Source organism: Peromyscus maniculatus, chromosome 4 (genome assembly GCF_049852395.1).
Source record: "Peromyscus maniculatus bairdii isolate BWxNUB_F1_BW_parent chromosome 4, HU_Pman_BW_mat_3.1, whole genome shotgun sequence".
NCBI classification, from domain to species: Eukaryota; Metazoa; Chordata; class Mammalia; order Rodentia; family Cricetidae; genus Peromyscus; species Peromyscus maniculatus.
Window position 1 is genome coordinate 133,689,548 of NC_134855.1, and position 22,645 is coordinate 133,712,192.

At 45.3% G+C, this 22,645-nt stretch overlaps 1 protein-coding gene across 1 annotated transcript in view; it reads right to left on the bottom strand.

The window, feature by feature from the left end:
• Snta1 (syntrophin alpha 1) overlaps positions 1 to 22,645 on the bottom strand; it is a 31,759-nt gene that overhangs the window by 5,989 nt on the left and 3,125 nt on the right. The window contains exons 2-3 of the mRNA XM_042276536.2: positions 21,416 to 21,601; positions 867 to 1,071 (exon numbers count right to left, since the gene is read on the bottom strand). Coding sequence (XP_042132470.1) covers positions 867 to 1,071; positions 21,416 to 21,601 — 391 coding nt within the window. The remainder of the gene's footprint in view (positions 1 to 866; positions 1,072 to 21,415; positions 21,602 to 22,645) is intronic.

The following is a 22,645-nucleotide window of genomic DNA, read 5'->3' on the forward strand; positions in this document are numbered from 1 at the left end:
GTGTTCCATTAAGGATTCACCCCCCTTTGGATTTCTGTACTACGTGGAGCAGGGCAGAAACCAGAGGCTGCTCCCAAAACCGAGCCCATCCACCTTCCCCCCTGCCTTCCTCTACTGCAGAACTAGAAAGCAAAGTATTCGAGTTCATGGCTTCCCTTGCAATTATGCCTGCCACGTGACCCAGTTCTAACCACTGAGGCTTTGACAGGAGTCTGGAAATCAATGGCAAACCTTTCCTAGATGATAATCTCCAAAGACAGACTCCACCAAATCCACCCCTCCCTATGCACACAGTCAGCTACTTCTCCCAGCAGAGGGATGAAATTCAAAACACCAGATGTGGTGGTGCATCCCATAATCACACCCCTCCTTAAGTTAAAGCAAAGGGATCAGAAGTTCAAGTCCTCCTGGGCTGTGGAGCAAAATTGAGAATAGCTCTGGTTGTTTGAGACCCTTTCTAAAAAAAAAAAAATCAAGGAGAGTCAGGATTGGAAGCCAGGGCTCCTCCCTACACCAAGTCCCTCCTCCACTGTTAATTTCCCAGACGAAGAAGAGACATAGGGAGTAGTGGCGCACGCCTTTGATCCCCACACTCAGAAAGCAGATCTCTGTGAGTTCCAGGCCAGCCTGGTCTACAGAGTGATTTCCAAGGCAGCCAGGGCTACACAGAGAAATCCTGTCTTGGGGTGGGGGGGAGCAATGTATACAATCACCCTAGAGTTAAGTCATACATCCATTTGACCTAGCTGTTAAGCACCTGTTTTGTGCCAGCCTGGATGCTGGCATCATGTCCGTCAGTTACATACAACACAGATATCTTTTGTTTCGTTTATATTATCTCAATGCCTCCCCCACTCCAGCCTCACCTGGGTTCCGGGTCAGTGGGGGTGCACCTCCTTGAGACATATGCCATCTTCAAGGATATGTGTTTGGCCTCACTGAGGTTCCGGGGTTGGGAGCCAGGGGAAGAAGGCTGACGTTGAAGAGGCGAGGCAGGAGGGGAGTCCCAGCCAACTGAGGTCCCGCCAGCAGAATTCTTGAAATACGGTGAGACCTCCTTCATGTACTTAACTGGTAAGGAGAGAGGTCACCTGTTACCACTGTGGCATGAAAATTGTCACCAGTTAACTAAAAGCTTAATTTATGGTGCTAGAGAGATGGCTCAGTGGTTAAGAGCGCTGACTGCTCTTCTTGAGGACCCGGGTTCAAGTTCCAGCATCCACATGGCAGCTCACAACTGTCTGTCACTTCCAAGATCTGACAACTTCACACAGACATATATGCAGGCAAAACAACAATGCAAATGAAGTAAAAAAAAATAATTATTTTTTAAAAACTTAATTTCTGTCTAACATTATTATAATTTTCTAGACTAAATCCTCTAGCAGGGCAGAGGGGTAGAAAACAGTGACTACCTCCCAGTATCCATCTACTCGTTTAACCTGGTTTATGGACACAGGACCACCTAGAACAAAGACTACACTTTCAGCCTCCTTTGCAGCACGTGTGGCCAAGTGAATAAGTTCTAAGCAAGGACTCAGAAAACTTGGGGCCTTCAGGTAGCCATTTGAAAAAAGCAGTCAGCAGAGGCCAGGCAATGGTGGCACGTGCCTATAATCCCAGCACTCAGAAGGTAGGAGCAGGAAGAGCTCGAGGCCAGCCTGGGCTACATACTGAGATGAGAAAGAGAGAGGGCAGGAGAAGGAAAGGAAAATAGAGAAATGGAAGGGGGATACACAGAGGGGTAGAGCCGAGCGGTGGTGCACATGCCTTTAATCCCAGCACTCCAGAGGCAGAGGTAGGCCAATCTCTGTGAGTTCAAGGCCATCCTGAGCTAAAGAGCGATATCCAGGACAGGCACCAAAACAACACAGAGAAACCCTGTCTCAAAGAGAGAGAGAGAAAGAGAGAGAGAGAGAGAGAGAGAGAGAGAGAGAGAGAGAGAGAGAGAGAGAGAGTGAGTTGAGAGAGAGGAGAGAGAATAACCGCTATAGCAAGACAGGCTCCGAGCACCAAGGTGGAAGTCAGGCTTTGTGACTGCTAGCTACTGTCCTGGTGCTTGCTTCCACCTCTCACACTTCTCTGCGAGAAGGAGCCAAACAAGATAGTTCTATGGCAGTGTTCATTATCCTCCAATACATTAATAGCCTCGTAAAGACTTCATTTCCCAGAGTCCTCTACATTTATAAATACCCATGTCACCAATTCTGTCCAATAGCATGAGAAAGAATAATGATGCACACAGCAGGCTTTGACGGATAAGGAACGGCAGCTCACAACTGTCTCTAACTCCAGTTCCGGGGGATCCAATGCCCTCTTCTGACTTCAGTAGGCCATTCATGCACATGGTCACAGACATTTTTGCAGGAAAAAATACTCCAAAACATAAAATAATAAAATAAAAATAATTTTAAAAAATAGATGGTGCAGTCCAATCCAAATATACATAAACAGATGCAATTATCTCAGAATTGCTAACATCAGAGTTGGAACCCTTACCAAAATAACACATTTGGGCTATTGAGCACAGGTAAACACACACACACACACAGACACACACACACACACACACACACAAATAAATATTTAATTTTTTTTAAAAATAACGTTTTAAAGCAAAACATCTTCAAGGCATGTGTTATCAGCTGCCGGTGAATCCTAGCTATGCAGAAGGCTGAGGCAGAAGTGTCATGAGCTGAGGCCAGCCTGGGTGATTTAGCTAGACCTCCACCTCAATAATCCCACTTCAAGGCCAGCCTGGTCTCTACAGAACAAGTTCCAGGACACAGAGAAACACTGTCTCAAAAAAAAAAAAAAGTAAATATAGTAAGTCAGATGTGTAGCACATGACTGTAAGTCAAGCATTTGAGGAGTAGAAAAGGGGAAATCAGGAGTTTGGGATTAGCCTGGGCCACACAAGCCCATCTCTTGAAAGAAAGAGACAGAGAGAGAGAGAGAGAGAGAGAGAGAGAGAGAGAGAGAGAGAGAGAGAGAGAGAGAGAGAGAGAGAGAATCATCAGGTGGTGGTGGCACACACCTTTAAAGAAACCCTGTCTCAAAAAACCAAAAAAAAAAAAAAAAATCAGAAAGCCCTGTGGCAGATTTCTTTTTTCTTTTCCTTTTTTTTTTTTTCTTTTGAAACCAGGTTTCTCTGTGTAGCTTTTAAGTGTGTCCTGGAACTCACTCTGTAGACCAGGCTGGCCTTGAACTCACAGAGATCCACCACCTTCCTCTGCCTCCAGAGTGCTGGGATTAAAGGCCTGTGCCACGCCCACCAGACCGTGTGGTAGATTTCCTAGCTGGCAAACACGGGCACTGGGTTCATCTCTAGCACCAAAGAGAGGAGAGGGAGGAGGGTATGGGGAACGTTTGCAGAGGGGGTGCAGCTCCAGCAGAATACTTGTCTTGTATGTTCAGATCCCTGAGTTCAGTCCTTGGTGCCACAAAAAAAGAAGGAAGGAATGGAAGAGGGACAAGAAATGGAGACAGAGTGGGCTGGAGAGATGGCTCAGCTGTTAAGAGCACCAGCTGCCCTTCCCGAGAACCCGAGTTCAATTCCCAGCACCCACATGGTAGCACACAACTGTCTGTAACTCCAGTTCTGGAGGAATCTGACACTTTCACACCAATGCATATAAAATAAATAAGTTAAATAAATTAAGATTAAGAAAATGTGGTACATATACACAATGGAGTACTACTCAGCAGAGAAAAACAATGACAGCATGAAACTTGCAGGCAAATGGATGGAACTAGAAAATATCATCCTGAGTGAGGTAACCCAAACCCAGAAGGACAAACATGGTATGTACTCACTCAAAAGTGGATACTAGATATAAAGCAAAGGACAATCAGACTGCAAACCACAGATCCAGGGAGGCTACCTAGCAGGGGGGACCCTAGGATGACTGAGGCTTATAATAAGTTTTGGTTTTACCCAATCACTGAGAAGCTTTAGTGAAACATTTCACTATTAGGATAAGAATTTGTACTGTATCAAGTTGATGGAAAAAAATGCTGGCCATACTTTCAGACGGGGAGGCTAAGATCTTTTTAGATTATGGATTAGCCTATAGAAAAATGTCTGTTGTAAATCCAACAGTGAAGGGGAAGATGATTAGGAATCTCACTTACACAACTTAAGTAAAACATAGCTCTCTGAACAGATGAAGATAGGTTTCTTCTGTATCCCAGAATCTAATCAATATTTATATGTAAAATTCAGCTATCATTTGGCTTAAAAGGACTTATTGGGAAATGCTATCACTTATACTATTTCCTTATATTTTTGGTTGTGAGCCTAGCCTTTAAGAGAAAATATTTTACTGTTTAAAATACCCTGAACTTTTTTTTTAAGATTTATTTATTTATTATGTATACAGTGTTCTGTTTGCATGTATCCCTGCAGGCCAGAAGAGCGCACCAGATCTCATTACAGATGGTTGTGAGCCACCATGTGGGTGCTGGGATTTGAACTCAGGACTTCTGGAAGAGCAGTCAGTGCTCTTAACGCCTGAGCCATCTCTCTAGCCCAACCCTGGACTTTTAAATTATAACCTGTTTTTATGTTCAAGCTATCTGTGTATTATTTCTCCTGCAGTTGTACATAAAATATTGAACGAGGAGAGAGAGAGAGAGAGAGAGAGAGAGAGAGAGAGAGAGAGAGAGAGAGAGAAAGAAAGAAAGAAAGAAAGAAAGAAAGAAAGAAAGAAAGAAAGAAAGAAAGAAAGAAAGAAAGAAAGAAAGAGAAACAAAAGCTTGAGCATGGCCAGGCATGAGGAATTCAGAGATTCAGAGTCATCCTTGACTATATAGGGGGTCTAAGATCAATCTGGCCTATTAGAATGAGACAAACAGACAGACAGACAGTAATCTTGAGGAGGCATTGTGGCTCACATCTATAATCCCTGGCTCACTTGAGAGTCTAAGGTAGTTGAATTGCCAAGAATTCTAGGCTAACCTGGGCTATAGAATTAGGTCCTATCTCAAATGACTGAACAGGGGGAAAAAGTTAAGGAAGGTAATTTAGCTTTAGTTCAAGGGATCTGTGTGACACTCTAGTCTGGGTCTTACTCTTGACTTTGCCCTCACAGCCACAGGAGGGCTGCCATAGCTCAAGTCAATCATTCCTTATGTCACAAAATAGAAAGCAAGGAGAGAGGAGACAAGCAGAAAAATGGCTGCTTCCTTGCACCTGTCTAACAGGTGCCTGTGGAGGCTGGAGGTGTTGGATTCCTTAGAGCTGAAGTTACAGGTGGTTGTGAGCCACTTTGTGTGGCTACGAGGAACCAAACTCCAGTCTCTTGAGGTCAGTGTCCCCACCTGGAGAGAACACTGGGAGGGCAAGAACTTCATGTGACTCATCTATGTCCTCAGAATCCAGCAGGGCTTCTCCTGTGCTACATGTTCAGCAAATGAACATTTGTCAACTCTGAAGCCAAAGACACTGTTAGAGTCACTGCTTGTCTGGCTGTCCCAGAACCAGATCATCTTTCTCCATTCCCACAGGAACATACTATAAATGAGAAGTGTTCCAGCTGGTGCCAGAAACAGGGCTTGGATTTCACAGACCAAGTGGCCTCTCCCTGAATGAGGGTGGAAATGTGGAGGCCCCAGAGTGTGGCCATAAATAGCCCAGTTCCTCCCCACTCTGATTTCTGCCTGGCTCATCTGAGCAGAGAGGGTGGGACTGCCTACAGAGTATGGCTTCCAGAACTGAGGGCAATACCATGGCTGGTGGCCAGGATCGTGGAATCTACAAGGATATAGGCCCAGCCAGAGTCTACATTCTCCCCAGCCAAGTCTCTGACCTAGCAGCCTGGTAAAGCTCACACAGGAAGCTGAAGGTAATGAAGGAAGCCAGAGGTGAGCCCTGGCCCCAGGACACAGGAAGAGATTCCACTCAAGGCATTTACTAGATTCTACAACGGAGCAAGGCCATACCCCTGCTCACTTTAACTGAAGAGCACAGAGTTTCATGTATCTTGCTGAGAGGAGTCACATTTGTTTTGGCTCAATGCAGAAATGTTCAGAATGCATCCCAGGGCTCAGTAAGTGCCCGTGACTAAATGTCCTGGCCTGGAATCTTGGAAAATCTGTTGGCTAGGCTCAACCTGTTCCCTGTCTGTTCAGAGTGGGTGGCTACTTCCCTGTTGAAATTATACTATGGGCTCATCTTTTTACTAATCTAAGGCCTCTATACTCTAACCCAAATGTCAATACTGTGAACAGAGGAACCCAATCTCATTTGCCAGGGTACACACAGCTTCTACTATACATTTGACATACACTAGGTAGCAGGAGAATAACAATAACCAAGTATAGTAATGCATGCCTACAATGCCAGCACTGATGGCTGAGGCATGAAGAGCAAGATCAAGAACCATGTAGGCCAAGCAATAGTGGTTCACATGTTTAATCCCAGCACTCAGGCGGAAGCAGGTGAATCTCTGAGTTCAAGGCCTACCTGGTCTACAGAGTGAGCTCAAAGACAGCCAGTGATATATGGAGAAACCCTGTCTCAAAAAAACCAAAAAACAAAACAAAACAAAACCATGTAGGGACTGGAGGGATGGGTTCAGTTGTTAAGAGCACTTGCTGTTTTAGCCAAAGACCCAGGTTTGGTTCCCAGCACCCACATGGTGCCTCACAACTGTCCTTAACTCCAGTCCCTGGGGCTGCCCCTACCTTCTAAGGGTGCCAGGCACACACGTAACATACATACATGCAGACGACACATACACATACATAGAGTAAAAACAAATGTCCCATTAGAAAACTATTTGGACTACATGGGAATCCCTAGTATTGAACAACCAAGAAATGTGTTCTGTGATGTGAGAAAGGCATTGCTCTTTGGTAGAGTGCTTACCTAGCACACTCAAGAGCCTGCAGGAAGGGAAGAAGAAAGGAGGAAGAAGGGAGGCGTATGGGAAAGAAGGGACACCTGTCGAAGGAATGAGTATCACAAAGGCCTGGAACAAGAACATACATGTGGTCTCTGGGGGCTTGGTTTAATGTCCTTGTTTTATGACATAACCACTATGAGCCTTGATGTCCTTTTTTCTTTCTTTGTTTGTTTGTTCCTGAATCTACCTTTCCTTTTTTCCTTCTTTCTCTTTCTTTTCTTCTTTTTCCCTTTCTTTCTTTCCTTCCTTCTTTTGTGAATAAGGTCTCAAATGCCTGAGGACAACCTTGAACTCTTTTTTTTTTTGTAACAATGTCTTTAATTAGGCACAGGATTTTAAATGATCTCTTCAATTTCTCCACACACAGGCAAAACTATGTGTGGCACTTAACATATTTGAGCCTGCCAACTGACTCACTACCTAAAGAAGGGAAAATTACCCCCAACATGCTTTAACCAGGAGACCAATTCATCTGCTGACCCCAAGAACATGGAGATGAATATGATAGACAGACTGTTGCCCATCTGTACCTTCATCCACCGCCATGCGATAACCCAGTTCAGGCCCAGATTCCCGAGCACATTTCTTGCCAACAATTATTAAATATCCTCGAAGACTTTCATCATCATCTGCTAAAGAAATCTGGGCTAGGGGTTGGGGATTTAGCTCAGTGGTAGAGCGCTTGCCTAGCAAGCGCAAGGCCCTGGGTTCGGTCCTCAGCTCTGAAAAAAAAAGAAGAAAGAAAGAAATCTGGGCTATAAGATTCTTGGGTATCACCAGAAAGTGTTGGTGCTTGAGGAGAAATGTCATGAAAGAAAAGATCATCTTGGTGGGGGATTTCTTTTTGATGATCTTGCTGAAGATTGTATCACCACCAGGCTGGGTCACTTGAGTGTTGGCAATCTCCATCAGCCATCAGAGCTCCTCGATGTCCTTCCTGAGCAGCGGCCACAGAGCAGGGAGTAACCTTTAACTCGTAATACTCTTGTCTCTGCATCCCAAGTGCTGGAATGACAGGTGTGCACAACCATTCCCCTGGCTCTTTTCTGCTCTTATATAACTTTCTGCTTTCTGCCATCACTTCCTGGGATTAAAGGCGTGAGTCACCATGCCTGGCTGGTTCCAGTGTGGCTTTGAACTCACAGAGATCCGATGAATTTCTGCCTCCTAAGTGATAGGATTAAAGGTGTGAGTGCCACCATTTTCTGGCCTCTTTGTCTGTCTTGTGGCTGTTCTGTTCTCTGACCCCAGACAAATTTATTAGGGTACAGGACATATTGGGGAACACAATATCACCACACTGGAGAGTTGGCTCAGTGGTTAAGAGCACTTGTTCTTGCAGAGGACATTGGTTTGATTCCCAGTACCCACATGGAGGCTCACCACTTCCTCAGGCACCAAGCATGCATGTGGTGCACAGACATTCATGCAGGCAAAGCACACATATGAATAAAATTTTAAAAAATAGAATTTTTATTTTGTTTATTTAGGGTTTTGTTTTTTAAGACAGGAATTCTCTGTGTAGCCCTTCCTGCCCTAGAACTCGCTCTGTAGACCAGGCTGACCTGGAACTCAATCTGCCTGCCTCTGCCTCCCGAGTGCTAGGAGATTTATTTTTATTATGACTGGAGAGATGGCTCAGTGGTTAAGAGCACTTGCTGCTCTTGAAGAGAACCCAGGTTCAGTTCCCAGCACCCACATGTCAGCTCACAACCTTAAAGAAGTCCACCTGTAGGGAATCCCACACACTCTTCTGGCCTCTGAGGGTAGCCATAAAAGTACATTTACAGATATGCAAGCATTTAACTTTACATGATTTTTATTTTTATTACTTTTAAGAATGGGGTAGGAGGTATGTGCACCTAAATATAGATGCCCTCAGAGGCTAAAGGCATTGGATCCCTTTAGACTTGGAGTTATAAGCAGTGTAAACTGCCAGTGTGGGTGCTGAGAACCAATTTCAGGTCTTCTACAAGAGCTCAGAACTCAGAGATCTGCCTGCCTCTACCTCCTGAGTGCTGGGATTAAAGGCGTGAGCTACCACCCAGCTTGCAATATACATTCTTAACTGTGAAGACATCTCTCTGACTCCTATTTTTTAACCCTAATTTTTTTATTATCTCATTTTTATTTAATGTGTGTGTACAAGTACATGCATGCACACTATGTAGGCATAGTGCACACGTGGAAGTCAGAGGATAACTTGTGGGGTTGGTTCTCCCCTTGAACCATGTGGGTCCCCAATCCTAGCAGCAAATGTCTACCTTTAGATCCATCTCTTCCGCCCTTAGTTCCTCATTTTTAAAATGGAACTAATATGCATCTGCCTCGCAGGATGATAAGCCACACTGTTTGCCTGTCTGCCATAGACTAGGTCTCCAATAGAGGTGTGGTTACACTTCTTCTGCTGTTCTTGGCATAACAGTGTAAGGGAGTGGGCACAGCGGTAATACCCAGGTAAGTATTTGAGTCCAGGCCCTGTCACTTGGTCTCTAGCCTTGGTATCTCTCAAAGTCTCTCTGAACCTGTCTCTTTTCCTATTTATTGGGCATTAATATGATAGTTCTCTCAACAAGGCATTGTAAGGATTCAAAGTCCCTGCCCTGAGGCTGATGGAATACAGAAGGCTTGGGATTCCAACGCGCATGCGGGATAACCTTTAAGGGCCTGCTGGCCTAGCAAGGCTGGACTAAAAATAGCTTTTGGACTCCTGTATGCTGACTGACCAGCAGAGACCCCGCACTACACCTTGGAGAATAAAATCTCATTTTACTTCACCTGTCTTACAGATGTGGTATGGCAGGAGCACTTAGTAAGATTCTAAAGGCAGATGAACCCTTTATTCTAACGGTAGTCCTCTGAGGAACCACACCCCAAATATGTATCCACAGGTACGTGAAAAGGCCACATCAGGATCATCTAGGATACAAGAGCCTATGAACAGGATGTGTGTCCATGATGAACACCAACAGCACAAAACAAGACGTGAGCTCCCTAACCGTCGGACATCGTGCTGTGCCCAGGTATCTGCATCCAGTCCTGGATCAGGAGGAAACAGGAAATATTTGCCAGAAGAATGAATGAGCCAAGCATGGTAGAACTAACCTGCAATCGCGCTGAAGAGGCTACACAAACAAGAAGACGATGCTAGAGGGCCCGTGCGATGTCTCGGCAGGCAAAGGTGCATGCTATCAAGCCTAATATCTGAGCATAATCTCTTGGGCCCACACCCTAGCAGGAGGAAACCGACTCCCACAAGTTGTCCTCTGACCTCCACACATGCACAGTGATACATACACATAAACATCATACACGCACACGAACACACAAAATAAACAAGAGTGTAATTTAAAAACTAAGCAATGGGGCTTAGTGGTTAATGACATGTACTATTTTGCAAGAGGACCTGAGTTCAGTTCCCAGAAATTATGTTGGGTAGCTCACAACTGCCTGTTAATTCCAGCTCCAGGGTTCAATGCCCCTGGCCTCTACGGGTACTTGAGACTCAGATGTACATACCCATAACCATACACATACATAATTAAAATTTTAATTAAGAAAAAAAAGAGACTAGCACATTTGTTTAACATGGGCAGGTCCCCAGGTACAAGATACCAAAGCATGCTAGGCACTTCGCTGAGTGCCTTCCCTGGGTCACTTCGTTGGATGCCCAATGCCACCCCCTCGAGTGAGGAACATGGTTAATCTCCTCAGACAAATGAGGACACTGAAGCTCAGGTGAGGTTACTTACCTAAAGTCACACCTGCCTAGTCTACATAGCGAGCTCCAGGTAAGTCAGAGCTACAGAGTGAGACTCTCTCAAAAATATAGACAGGTAGATAGATAGATAGATAGATAGATAGATAGATAGATAGATAGATGATAGATAGATAGATAGATAGATAGATAGATAGATAGATAGATAGATAGATAGATAGAAGATAAAAATGAATATAAATTTTGAGCTCAGATCTCTCAGAAGCAATGTTCTTAAATATTCCCACTGCACCGGGCGGTGGTGGCGCACACCTTGAATCCCAGCACTTGGGAGGCAGAGACAGGCGGATCTCCATGAGTTCGAGGCCAGCCTGGTCTACAGAGCGAGATCCACGACAGGCACCAAAACTACACAGAGAAACCCTGTCTCAAAAAAAAACCAAAATATTCCTACTGCATAGCATACAAACTAGATGTGGCAAGATACCTAGCACTAAAAAAATAAAATAAGCAAGCCAGATATAGTGACACATTTGAGAGACTGAGGCAAGATTGCTAAGACTAGCCAGAGATGGTCTACACAGGGATAACCAGGGCTGCATAACAAGAACGCCATCTCAAAAAGTTATAAGTCCTTAACTTGTAAGCTCAAGCATATAAAATTCCCTGATGTAAAGATATCAACAGAGGTTATCACTGTGAAGGGGGGGGGATGGTTGTTTGGTTTTCGTTCTTATTGTTGTTGAAACATCGTCTCATGTAGCCCAGGCTGGCCTTGAACTCCTCCTCCTGCCTCCACCTCCCAAGGTCCTATGTATCTGAGCAAGAGCTCCACCACTGAGCCAAGACTATGAGGTTGTTTCATTTTGGGGAGTATATGCTGCTTTTTAATCTTTAAAACACCAACTTTATTTTTCAAAATATACCACTGGGGCCTTGGAGAGGGTTCAGCGGGTAAAGATGCTTGCAGCCTAGCCTGACAATCTGATGTCCAAGCTGCCCTCTGACCTCCGCATGTGCACCACGATGCAAAGGCATACTCATGCATGCACACACAGATGTATAAAGAAATAAATGTAAAAAATCCATAATTAAGGCCCCTTTCAACACAGAAATCCTAGATTCAGAGTTCTAAAATCTTTTAATTTTGTGTGTGTGACGGAAGCAGAGAAGTGTGTATATATGTGATTGCAAAGACACATGAGTTATGGGACCCATGGGGAGCTTAGAGTCCAGTCTCTGGATGGGTTATGGGGATTGAACTGAGGTCATCATCCGCCATCTGATGAGCTCTATCATTCAGAATTTTTTGTTTGTTTTGCTTTGGTTTTGGTTTTTGAAGACAGGGTTTCTCTGTGTAACAGAGTCCTGGCTGTCCTGGAACTTGCTTTGTAGAGCAGGCTGGCCAGAGAGATCCACCTGCCTCTGCCTCCAGAGTGCTCCAGAGTGCTGGGATTAAGGGTGGGAGCCACCACTCCCAATAAAAGGAGCATTTATTGGTGTTGATCAAGCACCAAGCCCAATTCTCTCACATACTTTCACCTAACATGATAGTGAATGTTGATTATCAAAACTGACAGGACCTAGAATAACCAAGAGACAAGCCCCTGGGCACATCTGTGAGGGATTTTCTGTATTAGGTTTATTGAGGTGAGAAGTCCCACCCTAGATGTGGCTAATAACAATTCATGAGCTAGAGTTGTGGAAGCATAAAAAGAGAAAGCTAGCTGAGTGCCAGCGTTCATCTCTGTCTGCCTATGGACTTCAGATGCACTGTGACCTGTCACCTCTCTACCAGATGAACTGTACATACCCTTCTTAAGGTGCTCTTTGTCAGTGATCTTATCACAGCAATGAGAGGAGGAGCTAAGATGCCTAACTTCAGCTATTCAGTGAAAGATTAAAGTTCTTTTGTAAAGGCTAAACTAGACCTTAGAGAGCCATATGCCTTGCAGCAGGGATATTTAAGAACATCACTTCCAGCCAGGCAGTGGTGACACATGGCCTTTAATCCCAGCACTTGGGAGGCAAAGGCAGGAGGATCTCTGTGAGTTTGAGGCCAGCCTGGGCTACAGAAGAGTTCTAGGACAGCCAGGGCTACACAGAGAAACCCTGTGCATAAAAACAGGAACAAAAGCAACAACAACAACAACAAAAAAAGAACATCACTTCTGAGAGATCTGGGCTAAAATCTCCTCCTCCTCCCCTCCTTCTCCCTTCTCCTCCTCCCTTCCTTCCTTCTCCCTTCTCCTCCTCCTTCTTCTCCCTTCTCCTCCTCCTTTCATGGGAAGAATCTCACTCTGTAGCCCTGGCTTGCCTGGAACTCACAATTAGAACCAGGCAAGTGTGACCTTAGGCAAGCAACCTGCCTCTAAAGACCCAGCAGTCTTTCTGTTTGTTTTGTTTGGGGAGGTGATGGTTTTGGGCAGTAAGTACCGCCACTGTGCTACTTCCCAGCCCTAACTATTTTTATGAAATCCTATTTACTGTGTGTGTTTATGTGTATGAACACACGTGTACAGAGGTCAGAGGACAACTGGCAGGAGTCCGTGCTCTTCCTCCAACATGTGGGTTCTGGGGACGGGACTCCAGTCTTTAGGCTTGGCAGCGCGCGCGCGCGCCTTTCCGTGTTGAGCCATCTCTCTGGCAATAGCCACAAGCATTTCAATTGAGTTCTGCAGATCAGGCCAGCGCTGGATTAGGCCAAGTTTTGTCTGTGGGGAGTCACGTGATCCAAAGTTATGTGTGTGCAGCCAAAAAAATGTCTCCTTGAGAACAATGGTCAGAACAACAGGTCTTTGCATTCATGGGAGACCCAGACAGGGGTTCCATTTATGTCTGTTCCAGGCACAGAAGTCCCTCTGACACCTAAGGGGCACAGAACACTCAGCTCCGCTGAATAGGTAACCCCACATTAACTACATCCACTTTGAAGCTGTTAACACATGCAGCCAAATCACATGGGACACATAGGAAGTGTCTATCTCCCAGAGGAAGAGCCAGAGTTGGCTGGCCTCAGAGTTCCAAGGACCCAGAACAGAGGAGCCCCAATTTCACAAGCCAGAATGAGCCTGGGGACTTTCTTAAAGATTTAGGAATGGGGCTGGAGAGATGGCTCAGAGGTTAAGAGCACTGACTGCTCTTCCAGAGGTCCTGAGTTCAATTCCCAGCAACCACATGGTGGCTCACAACCATCTGTAATGACATCTGGTGCCCTCTTCTGTATACATAATAAATAAATAAAATCTTAAAAAAAAAAAAAAAAAAAAAAAAAAAAGATTTAGGAATGACAGCTGCAATTATGAATGTTAGCGGGAAAGTAAAAAAAGGCCAGAAACATACCCTGCTGATCCATCTTCAAACACTCTCAAGATCCAAGCTGTACAGAGCTCAGCGCCAGCCCTCAAGGGGGCCGGAGGGCTCAGAATACAACGGCTTCTGCTCTCAGAGAGCTTCTAGATTGGAGGAACAGCTCAGTGATACAGGGCTTGCCAGTCATACATGGGGCCCTGGGTTTTGTTTTTCTTTGTTTGTTTTTGAGATACAGTTTCTCTGTGTATACCTGGCCCTGAGGCCCTGTGTTTGGTTCCCAGCACTGGCATAGGGGGCATGGGGGGTGGGGGGTTCTGTACTAGATGCTTGAACTGTACTATCTCATCCTGACGAATGGGCTGGCCTCGGCTTTACATGCATTATTCTGTTTGCTTGTTTGTTACCGGAAGGGTTCGAGACAAGGTTTCTCTGTGTAGTCCTGGCTGTCCTAGAACTTGTTCTGTGGATTAGGCTAACCTCAAACTCAGAGATCTGCCTGCCTTTGTAGAGACGCCCCCCACCTCCCCACCCCCGCAAGTCCTGGGATTAAACACGTTTGCTGCCACCACCATCTAGCCTACATGCAGTATTACTTAATCTTGGGGGGGGGGGGGGGAAGCATGGCAAAGAGTATCATCCAAGACTGAGGCAATAGCGGCCTCCGTAACCAGTTAGAATCAGTTCAATAGGAGTGAGAATCTTCTTAGATTCTGCAGGACTTAAGAAACTTTGTTCTCAGAGCTGGAGAGAAGATGCTCAGTGGTTAGGAAAACTTCCTGCTCTTGCAGATGGCTGCAGTTCAGTTTCCAGCGCCCACACCAGGTGGCTCACACTGCTAACTACAGCTACAGAAGAGGGGGCCACCCTTCTTCTGGCCTCTGAAGGCACATGCATATACACATAATTTAAAACTATCATATAAATAATATAAAAAAAATAGCAATTCCTGTTATTCTAGGCTTTTATCATGAACATTTATTTTCATGCTAATATATACTTGTGTCTTTTTTATTTTTCCTTTTCTTTTTGTTTTTTGTTTGGTTGGTTGGTTGGTGTTTTTGTTTTAGTTTTTTTGGTTTTTTTGAGACAGGTTTTCTCTATGTAGCTTTGAGCCTTTCCTGGAACTCACTCTGTAGACCAGGCTGGCCTCGAACTCACAGAGATCCGCCTGCCTCTGCCTCCCGGGTGCTGGGATTAAAGGCGTGCACTGCTGCTGCCACCACCCTTGTTTTTTTTTTTGTTTGTTTGTTTTTTTGTTTTGTTTTGAGACAGGGTTTCTCTGTGTAGCTTTGGTGCCTTTCCTGTAACTCACCCAGGATGGCCTCGAACTCACAGAGATCCACCTGGCTCTGCCTCCCGACTGCTGGGATCAAAGGCATGCGCCACCACTGCCCAGCTAGATTCAGAGTCTTACTTATAGTCCAGGCTGGCCTGAAACTCACAGCAATTCTTCTGCCTCGGCCTTTTGAGTGCTCAGGATTAAAAGCATGTGTCGTCACCAGGCCCAACCTTTAACTTTTTCTTCTTTTTGTTTTCTTACTTTAAAAAAAAAAAAGATAAATTTATTTTTATTTATGTCTGTCTGTATGAATGTATGTCACAGTGCGCTAGCACTCATAAAGGCCAGAAGAGGGTGTCAGATCCCCTGGAACTGGATTCACAGGCAGCTGTGAGGCACTCCATGTGGGTACTTGGAATGGAACTCAAGTTCTCTGAGCAGTAAGCACACTTAACCACCAGCAATCTCACCAGTACTTTACACTCTAATTTTTAACATTTCTCTACATTTTATTTGCAAAAACTAATAAACAAGATGACTGTGTGTATTTCAAGTAGGAGAAACTCTCTGGTAAAGTAAGTCAAAGTTTTAAGAGATCTACCTGAGAGCAAACATTCCTATTGTGTAGGAAAGGGACTCTCATCACTTAGGCCTCCCCAGTGCAACCTAGCTTTTTTTTTTTTTTTTAATTCTTTTTTTTTTTTGTTTTAAGATTTATTTATTTATTATGTATACAATGTTCTGTCTACACATATCCCTGCAGGCCAGAAGAGGGCACCAGATCTCATTACAGATGGTTGTGAGCTATCATGTGCTTGCTGGGAATTGAACTCAGGACCTTTGGAAGAGCAAGCAGTGCTCTTAACCTCTGAGCCATCTCTCCAGGCCCTTTTTTAATTCTTCTAGTCACTATCCTTAAAATTTTCAGAAGCAGCTGGGCGGTGGTGGCACATGCCTTAGGCAGACAGATCTCTGTGAGTTCGAGGCCAGCCTGGTCTACAGAGTGAGTTCTAGGATAGCTCCAAAGCTACACAGAGAAATCCTATCTCAAAAAACAAAACAAAACAAAACAAATGTTTTTTTTTTAATTTCAGCAGCATATCAACTCTACATTTCTTTGAGAATTTCATACATGGGTACACTGTAATTATATCAATACTACCCCTCAAGCCGGGCGGTGGTGGCGCACGCCTTTGATCCCAGCACTCGGGAGGCAGAGCCAGGTGGATCTCTGTGAGTTCGAGGCCAGCCTGGACTACCAAGTGAGTCCCAGGAAAGGCGCAAAGCTACACAGAGAAACCCTGTCTCGAAAAGACCAAAAAAAAAAAAAAAAATACTACCCCTCCAAGTCTTCTCGTGTCCCCTTCCACTATATCCCCTTCTCAAATTCATGTCCTCCTCTGCTATAATTATTATTGTTCATACACAAATACACACATTTCTACACAAATGTCCCCATCAGGAGAACCATCCCTAAAGAAAACCAACTCTCTCTCCTTCAGTAGCCATTAACTGCCTGTAGCTCTTCAATGGGGGTGAGGACTTCTGAACGTCCCCCCCACACACACACACCCACCCCCGTCCATGCTGGCATGTCAGCTTGCTGTGCTCTTGTGCAGGCAACCGTATTATTGAGAGTTCATGGTTACAGCATCCCTACCATATCCAGAAGACTCTATCTCATAGCAGTTCCCATGGTCCTCTGGCTCCTACAATCTTTCCACCCCATTTCTCTATTTTCCTTTAGCCTTGGGCACAGAGGCTATGTTACAGGTGTCCCATTGGAGGCTGGGCACACCAAAGTGACTTATGCTCTGAACCTTGACCAGCTGTGGCTCTCTAAAATAGCCCCTGACCACTGCAAAAGGAAGTTTCTTTGATAAGCAATAAGAGCTGCACTTTGGAAGCACACGAATCCAGCATCCCTTCTTTTTCCTTTCTTTCTTTTGGGGGTAGGGTGGGGGTTCGAGACAGGGTTTCTTTGTGTAGCTCTGGCCGTCCTAGAGACCAGACTGACCTTGAACTCAGAGATCCACCTGCCTCTGCCTCCTGAGTGCTGGGATTTAAAGACAGAAGCCTGCAGAGGTGGTGCATGTCTTTAATCCCAGCACTCAGGAAGAAGAGGCAGGTGGATCTCTGTGAGTTCAAGGCCAGCCTGGTCTACAGAGTGAGTTCCAGGACAGCCAGGGATACACAGAGAAACCTGTTTTGAAAAACCAAAAAATAGACAGGGTCTCACTGTGTTGCCCAAGATGTCTCTGCATGCCTGGGCTCAAGAGATCCTCTTGTTCAGTCTCATGAGTACCTGAGATTACAGGTTTGTTCCATCCTGGCCAACTTTGTGTTTAAATCTTTAAAAACCAGGTGGTGGTGACACACATCTTTTATCCCAGCACTCAGGAGGCAGAAACAGGCAGATCTCCGTGAGTTCGAGGCCAGCCTGGTCTACAGAGTGAGTTCCAGGACAGACAAGGCTTCACAGAGAAACCCTGTCTCAAAACAAAACAAAACAAAAGCCATAATCTCTGTATGACATGTAACTTTCTCACTTTGAATAAAGCACTTAGACTTACTTTATGAGTTTTTACTGTGCCTTGGTTTTTTTTGTTTGTTTGTTTTTGTTTTTGTTTCTAATGTATGTGAATGCTCTACTTGCATGGATGCCTACATGACAGAAGAGGGCACCGGCTCCCATTACAGATGGTTGTGGCCACCATGTGGGTGCTGAGAATTGAACTCAGGTCCTCTGAGAGAGTAGCCAGTGCTCTTAACTGCTGAGCCATCTCTCCGGCCTCCGTGCTTTAGTATTCTTTTCCAATGCATGACAGATTCACTACTGTCACTGTCCGTATGTTCAGCCAAATTGGAAAAAGAATGAAAGAAAGAAGGCCATTTTCCTTGTAGGTATTCCTCCCTCTTCTCCCTGGCCTGGTCTCCAAGGGGCCAGGCTAGTCCTGGCATGAGATCCGCACACACAATGAGCCGCTCTAAGCAGCAGACAGAGGCCTGTTGGCTGCCAGCTTACACCCAGGCTCTAGTCACAAGCATATCCCTGTGGCTGAAAACAGGCTCAGAAGATTTGTGCAGATCCCTGACTTAGCAGAAAAAAAGTTCTAGGAGGCATGCTGGGGTGGCTGAGGTCCAGATGAGCCCTCACCTCAGGCCAGGGAAGGAGGCCTATGAGAAACACCTAGAGCTCACTGGTGACACCTGTCCTTACTGGACATTCTCAGGGATTCTGTATCCACCAAGCTGCCTTGCCAAGTTCACATCCAAATGACAGGCCAAATGACATGGCTCTTCCAAGTAGCCTTAGGAGTAGGTTGGGGGATTGGGAAGCTGAGAACAACGTGGCCAGTGACTGGGCTCTCAGGGAACCTAGGCCCTGGCAAGCTCCTAAGAGCCCTGGTTCCGAATAGGGAAAATTGAGTGCCTAACTCATACAAATGCCTCAAAGTCTCAAGGAATAAGTGCAACCCTGCATCCTTCTGTCCTCCAGGTTTTTCTAATTACTCCTGCAGTGCAGACTTGAACCCAGTTCCTCACCCAACACAGCCCCCCACCCCCACCCCCACCACATCAGCCTGTGGTGCTGTCTTGAAGAAAACTCCCCGCTTCCATGAGGCAGTTGGCCAAGAGACCGGGTCAAAAGAGACTCGGGGCTGGGAACAGAGCTCAGTGGTAGATAATCTGCCTAGAATATGTGAGCCTTAAGTTCAGCTCCAGCACTTCCACCACCATAACACAACAGGGAGCTGGGAGAGGGAGGGAGAGGAAATGAGGCTTCAAGTAAGAAAAACTGGAAAGCAGAACATAGTGATTAAGACATATAATCCTAGGAGGTCAGTGGTGGTGGCACACACCTTTAATCCCAGTACTTGGGAGACAGAGGCAGGCGGATGTCTGTGAGTTCGAGGCCAGCCTGGTCTACAGAGTGAGTTCCAGGACAGCCAAGGCTACACAGAGAAACCCTGTCTCAAAATGAACAAACAAAAAGCTTCAAACAGCAGAGACTAAAGAAGATTTTTCATCCCCTGTGATGTGATCCATCTTGATGTGAGCAGTCCCAGGTGCATGTCGTCACTGCCATAAACCCAGTCATATCTTCCTGCCTTTTTTTTTTACTTTACCCCTTCAAACCATAAGCTTAATATAAATCCTACCTCCTTTAAAAAATACAATAAAATGTGACATTTCAATTAATGTCAACTACTTTAAATCACATCACTGGCTATAAACATCAAAATAATAAGATGTCTGAAGTGGAAAGTCTCGCTCATACTCATAACATGTATGATCCTGTTTGTTGATTGTGCTGTTACAGTATGACTGATAGGGGCTAGGGATATAGTTCACTGGAGGAATGCTACCTGGCAGGCCAAGGCCCTGGGAATGTGACTTTTTTCCTTTTTATTAGATTTATTCACTTTTTTTAGATTTATTTATTTATTATGTATACAGTGTTCTGTCTGCATGTATCCTTGAAGATACACTAATCTCATTACAGATGGTTGTGAGCCACCACGTGGTTGCTAGGAATTGAACTCAGGACCTCTGGAAGAGCAGCCAGTGCTCTCAACCTCTGAGCCATCTCTCCAGCCTCATTTTTTTTAAACATGTATTTTGCCTGTATGTAGATATGTGCCCCACTTGCATGCCCCCAGAGGTCAGAAGAGGGTGTTGGATCCCCTGGAACTGGAGTTTCAGGTAGTTGTGAACCACCACGTGGGAGCTGGGAACCAAACTCAATCCTCTAGAAGAGGAGTAAGTGTTCTTAACTGCTGAACCATCTCTCCATCCCATCTTTTTCTTTTTCTCCTTGAGACAGGGTTTCATTATGTAGCTCGAGCTGACCTATAACTCTCTATGTAGATCAGACTGGCCTTGAACTCACAAAGTCTTCCTGCCTCTGCTTCCTGAGTGCTGGGATTAGAGTACCAGGATTCACTGCCTCCGACCTGGCCTTGATTATATTATACATGTAACTAATTGGTATACTTAAGCTTTTAAGGACTAACATTCTAGACTGAGAAACAAAACTACTATGTACAATGAAATAAATAAAATGTATCAATACTAGTTATAGATACGCCTAAAATATCAAATAAAATAAAACGAAGTGGGAGTTAAGGTCTTGGGCCACAAGAATGGCAAAGGTGAGGGTCTAGAGCAATAGCTCAGTGGTAAAGAGTGGATCATTGAGGACCAAGGTACTATCCACATACATAGTACACAGACATACAGGCAGGCAAAACACCCATTCACATAAGATAAAAATAAATGTTTAAAAGTGGCAAAGGTCACCCAGGGTCCCAAAGCCTCTTTACTTCTGTGGCGTCTTGGAGACCCTTTGGGGAAACTTGGCAGGATTTGGGTCTGGGACTGAGCTCAGCAGCTCTGCTAGCCATGGCATTGTGCATCAGCCCCCACCATCTCTGGGTTCCTGTTCTGGGCAAGAGGCCAAAGATACATTCTTCAGGCCCCCACAGGCGTTTGGAGCTGACAGAGTGGAGTCTGAGGAAAGGGCTGAGCAAAGCAGAAACCTCCTGAGATTGTCAAAAGGCAGATAACAAATAACCACATCACAGGGTTGCTATTCAACAACGGAGAGACTGAGACCCAGGGAAAGTGAGTGTCTCCAAGACCACACATGGACAACGCGCGGAGGGAGCCACCCAAGGAAGGTTCTCCTCAAGACACTTCTCTGGTCCTCACTGGATGTGATGGGTCACTACATAGTGGACAAATCTCAGGACTTGAGGGCCTCGGGATGATAAAAGAGCCTGGAATTAAAAAAGCTCCAGCAGCCCTTCCGCAAAGAATCCAGTTGTCCTTTCCCAGTCCCCACTCTTCCCCTGCCCTTAGCCACTCAACGGGTGACAAATCCTGTTCATAGCCCAGAGAGCCAGGAGCTACGGTCTCATTTAAGAGGAAATTAAGGTTCTTAGAAATGAGGCAATTTGCCCCAGACCACACTACTAGTGAATGAGAGACAAGAAATACAAACCAGACCTACTTAGCTCTGTACTTCTCTCCTTCCAGCAGCCCAAGATGACCCCAGGTGGGTCCTGATTCTATTTTCATGCCCACATCCCATCCCTCAAGGCCAGGCTGGAGCCACTTGAGGCCTGGAGGAAGCAGGAAAGAAGTTAAAAACAGCCCTTCCCAGCCCTCTGGGATCTGTACCCTGGTACTCACCCTCCAGCACCACCTCCTTGCCTGTCTTCTTGAGGGCCTGTACTGCTTCATCATGGGTGGCAGAGGACAGATCTTCACCATTCACAGACAGGATGGCATCCCCAACAAAGAGGGCCTCTGTCTGGTCTGCTGCCAGTCCCTTGAAGATCTTGGAAATGAGAATAGGCATCTTGTTCTCCCGGCCCCCTGCACAGGCACAGAAGGAAGAGGAAACTGAGGCAGGTGTTTCAACAGATGGGAAACTTATCAAGGTGAAATTGCTTCTGACTCTCTGCTGGGAAAAGGTAAATGGGCAAATGATGAGAAATAAAGGGAGAAAACTTAGAAGTCTGACACACAGCCAGGCTTGGTGACATGCAGCTATAATCCCAGCATTCAGGAGACTTAGGCAGGAATAGATTGCCTTGAGTACACAGCCACCCAGAGATACAGCAAGACAGGCTAATAAAATATTTTCTAAGCCCATAGTGCTATAGTTTGGCTCCTGGACCTCTTGTTTAAATGTTTTGTTGGTTCACCGCTTTACTGATTTTTTTTTTCAACGTTTTGGATTGTAAGCAATTTCCCACAGTATGAAAATTTACTGATAACCCCCAATCTGGAGTTCAGGGAAAAGTAGTGGTTGCTATGGCCTGAAGGACCTCTTCTACAATCATCAAGTTTAGAATCCAGAGCTGGGTGTGGTACAGAATGCCTTTTATCCCAGCACTTGGGAAGAGGTGGGGAAAGGAGCAGGGGAGGGGGAGAGACCAGGGGTTCAACCATCCTCAGCTATGTAGGGAGGGAGTTGGAGGCCAGCCTGGGATAGATAAATAAGACCATCTCAAAAATAAATTAATTAATTAAATGGGCTTTACTAACCAAAATTCACACTGGAAAGGAAGGCCTTAAGTTCTAGAAATTTCAAAAGTATATCTGAAACTCATCTCTGATACAAGAAAAGAATACATTTTACTGGACTACTTTATGGTTTCCAAATCTCAAATGCCATTTTAAAGAATTTGATACATATTTACTTTGTGTCTGTATGCATGTATACAAACACTCATGTGCTGTTTGTGGGGGCCAGAGGACAACCTGCAGGAGTTGGTTCCCTCCTTCCACCATCTGGGTCCTGGAAATCAATCCAGTCATCAGTCTTGACAGCAGTCACCTTTACCCTCTGAGTCAGTGGTTCTCAATCTGTGGCTGGCAACTCCTTTGGGGGTCAAATGACCCTTTCACAGGGGT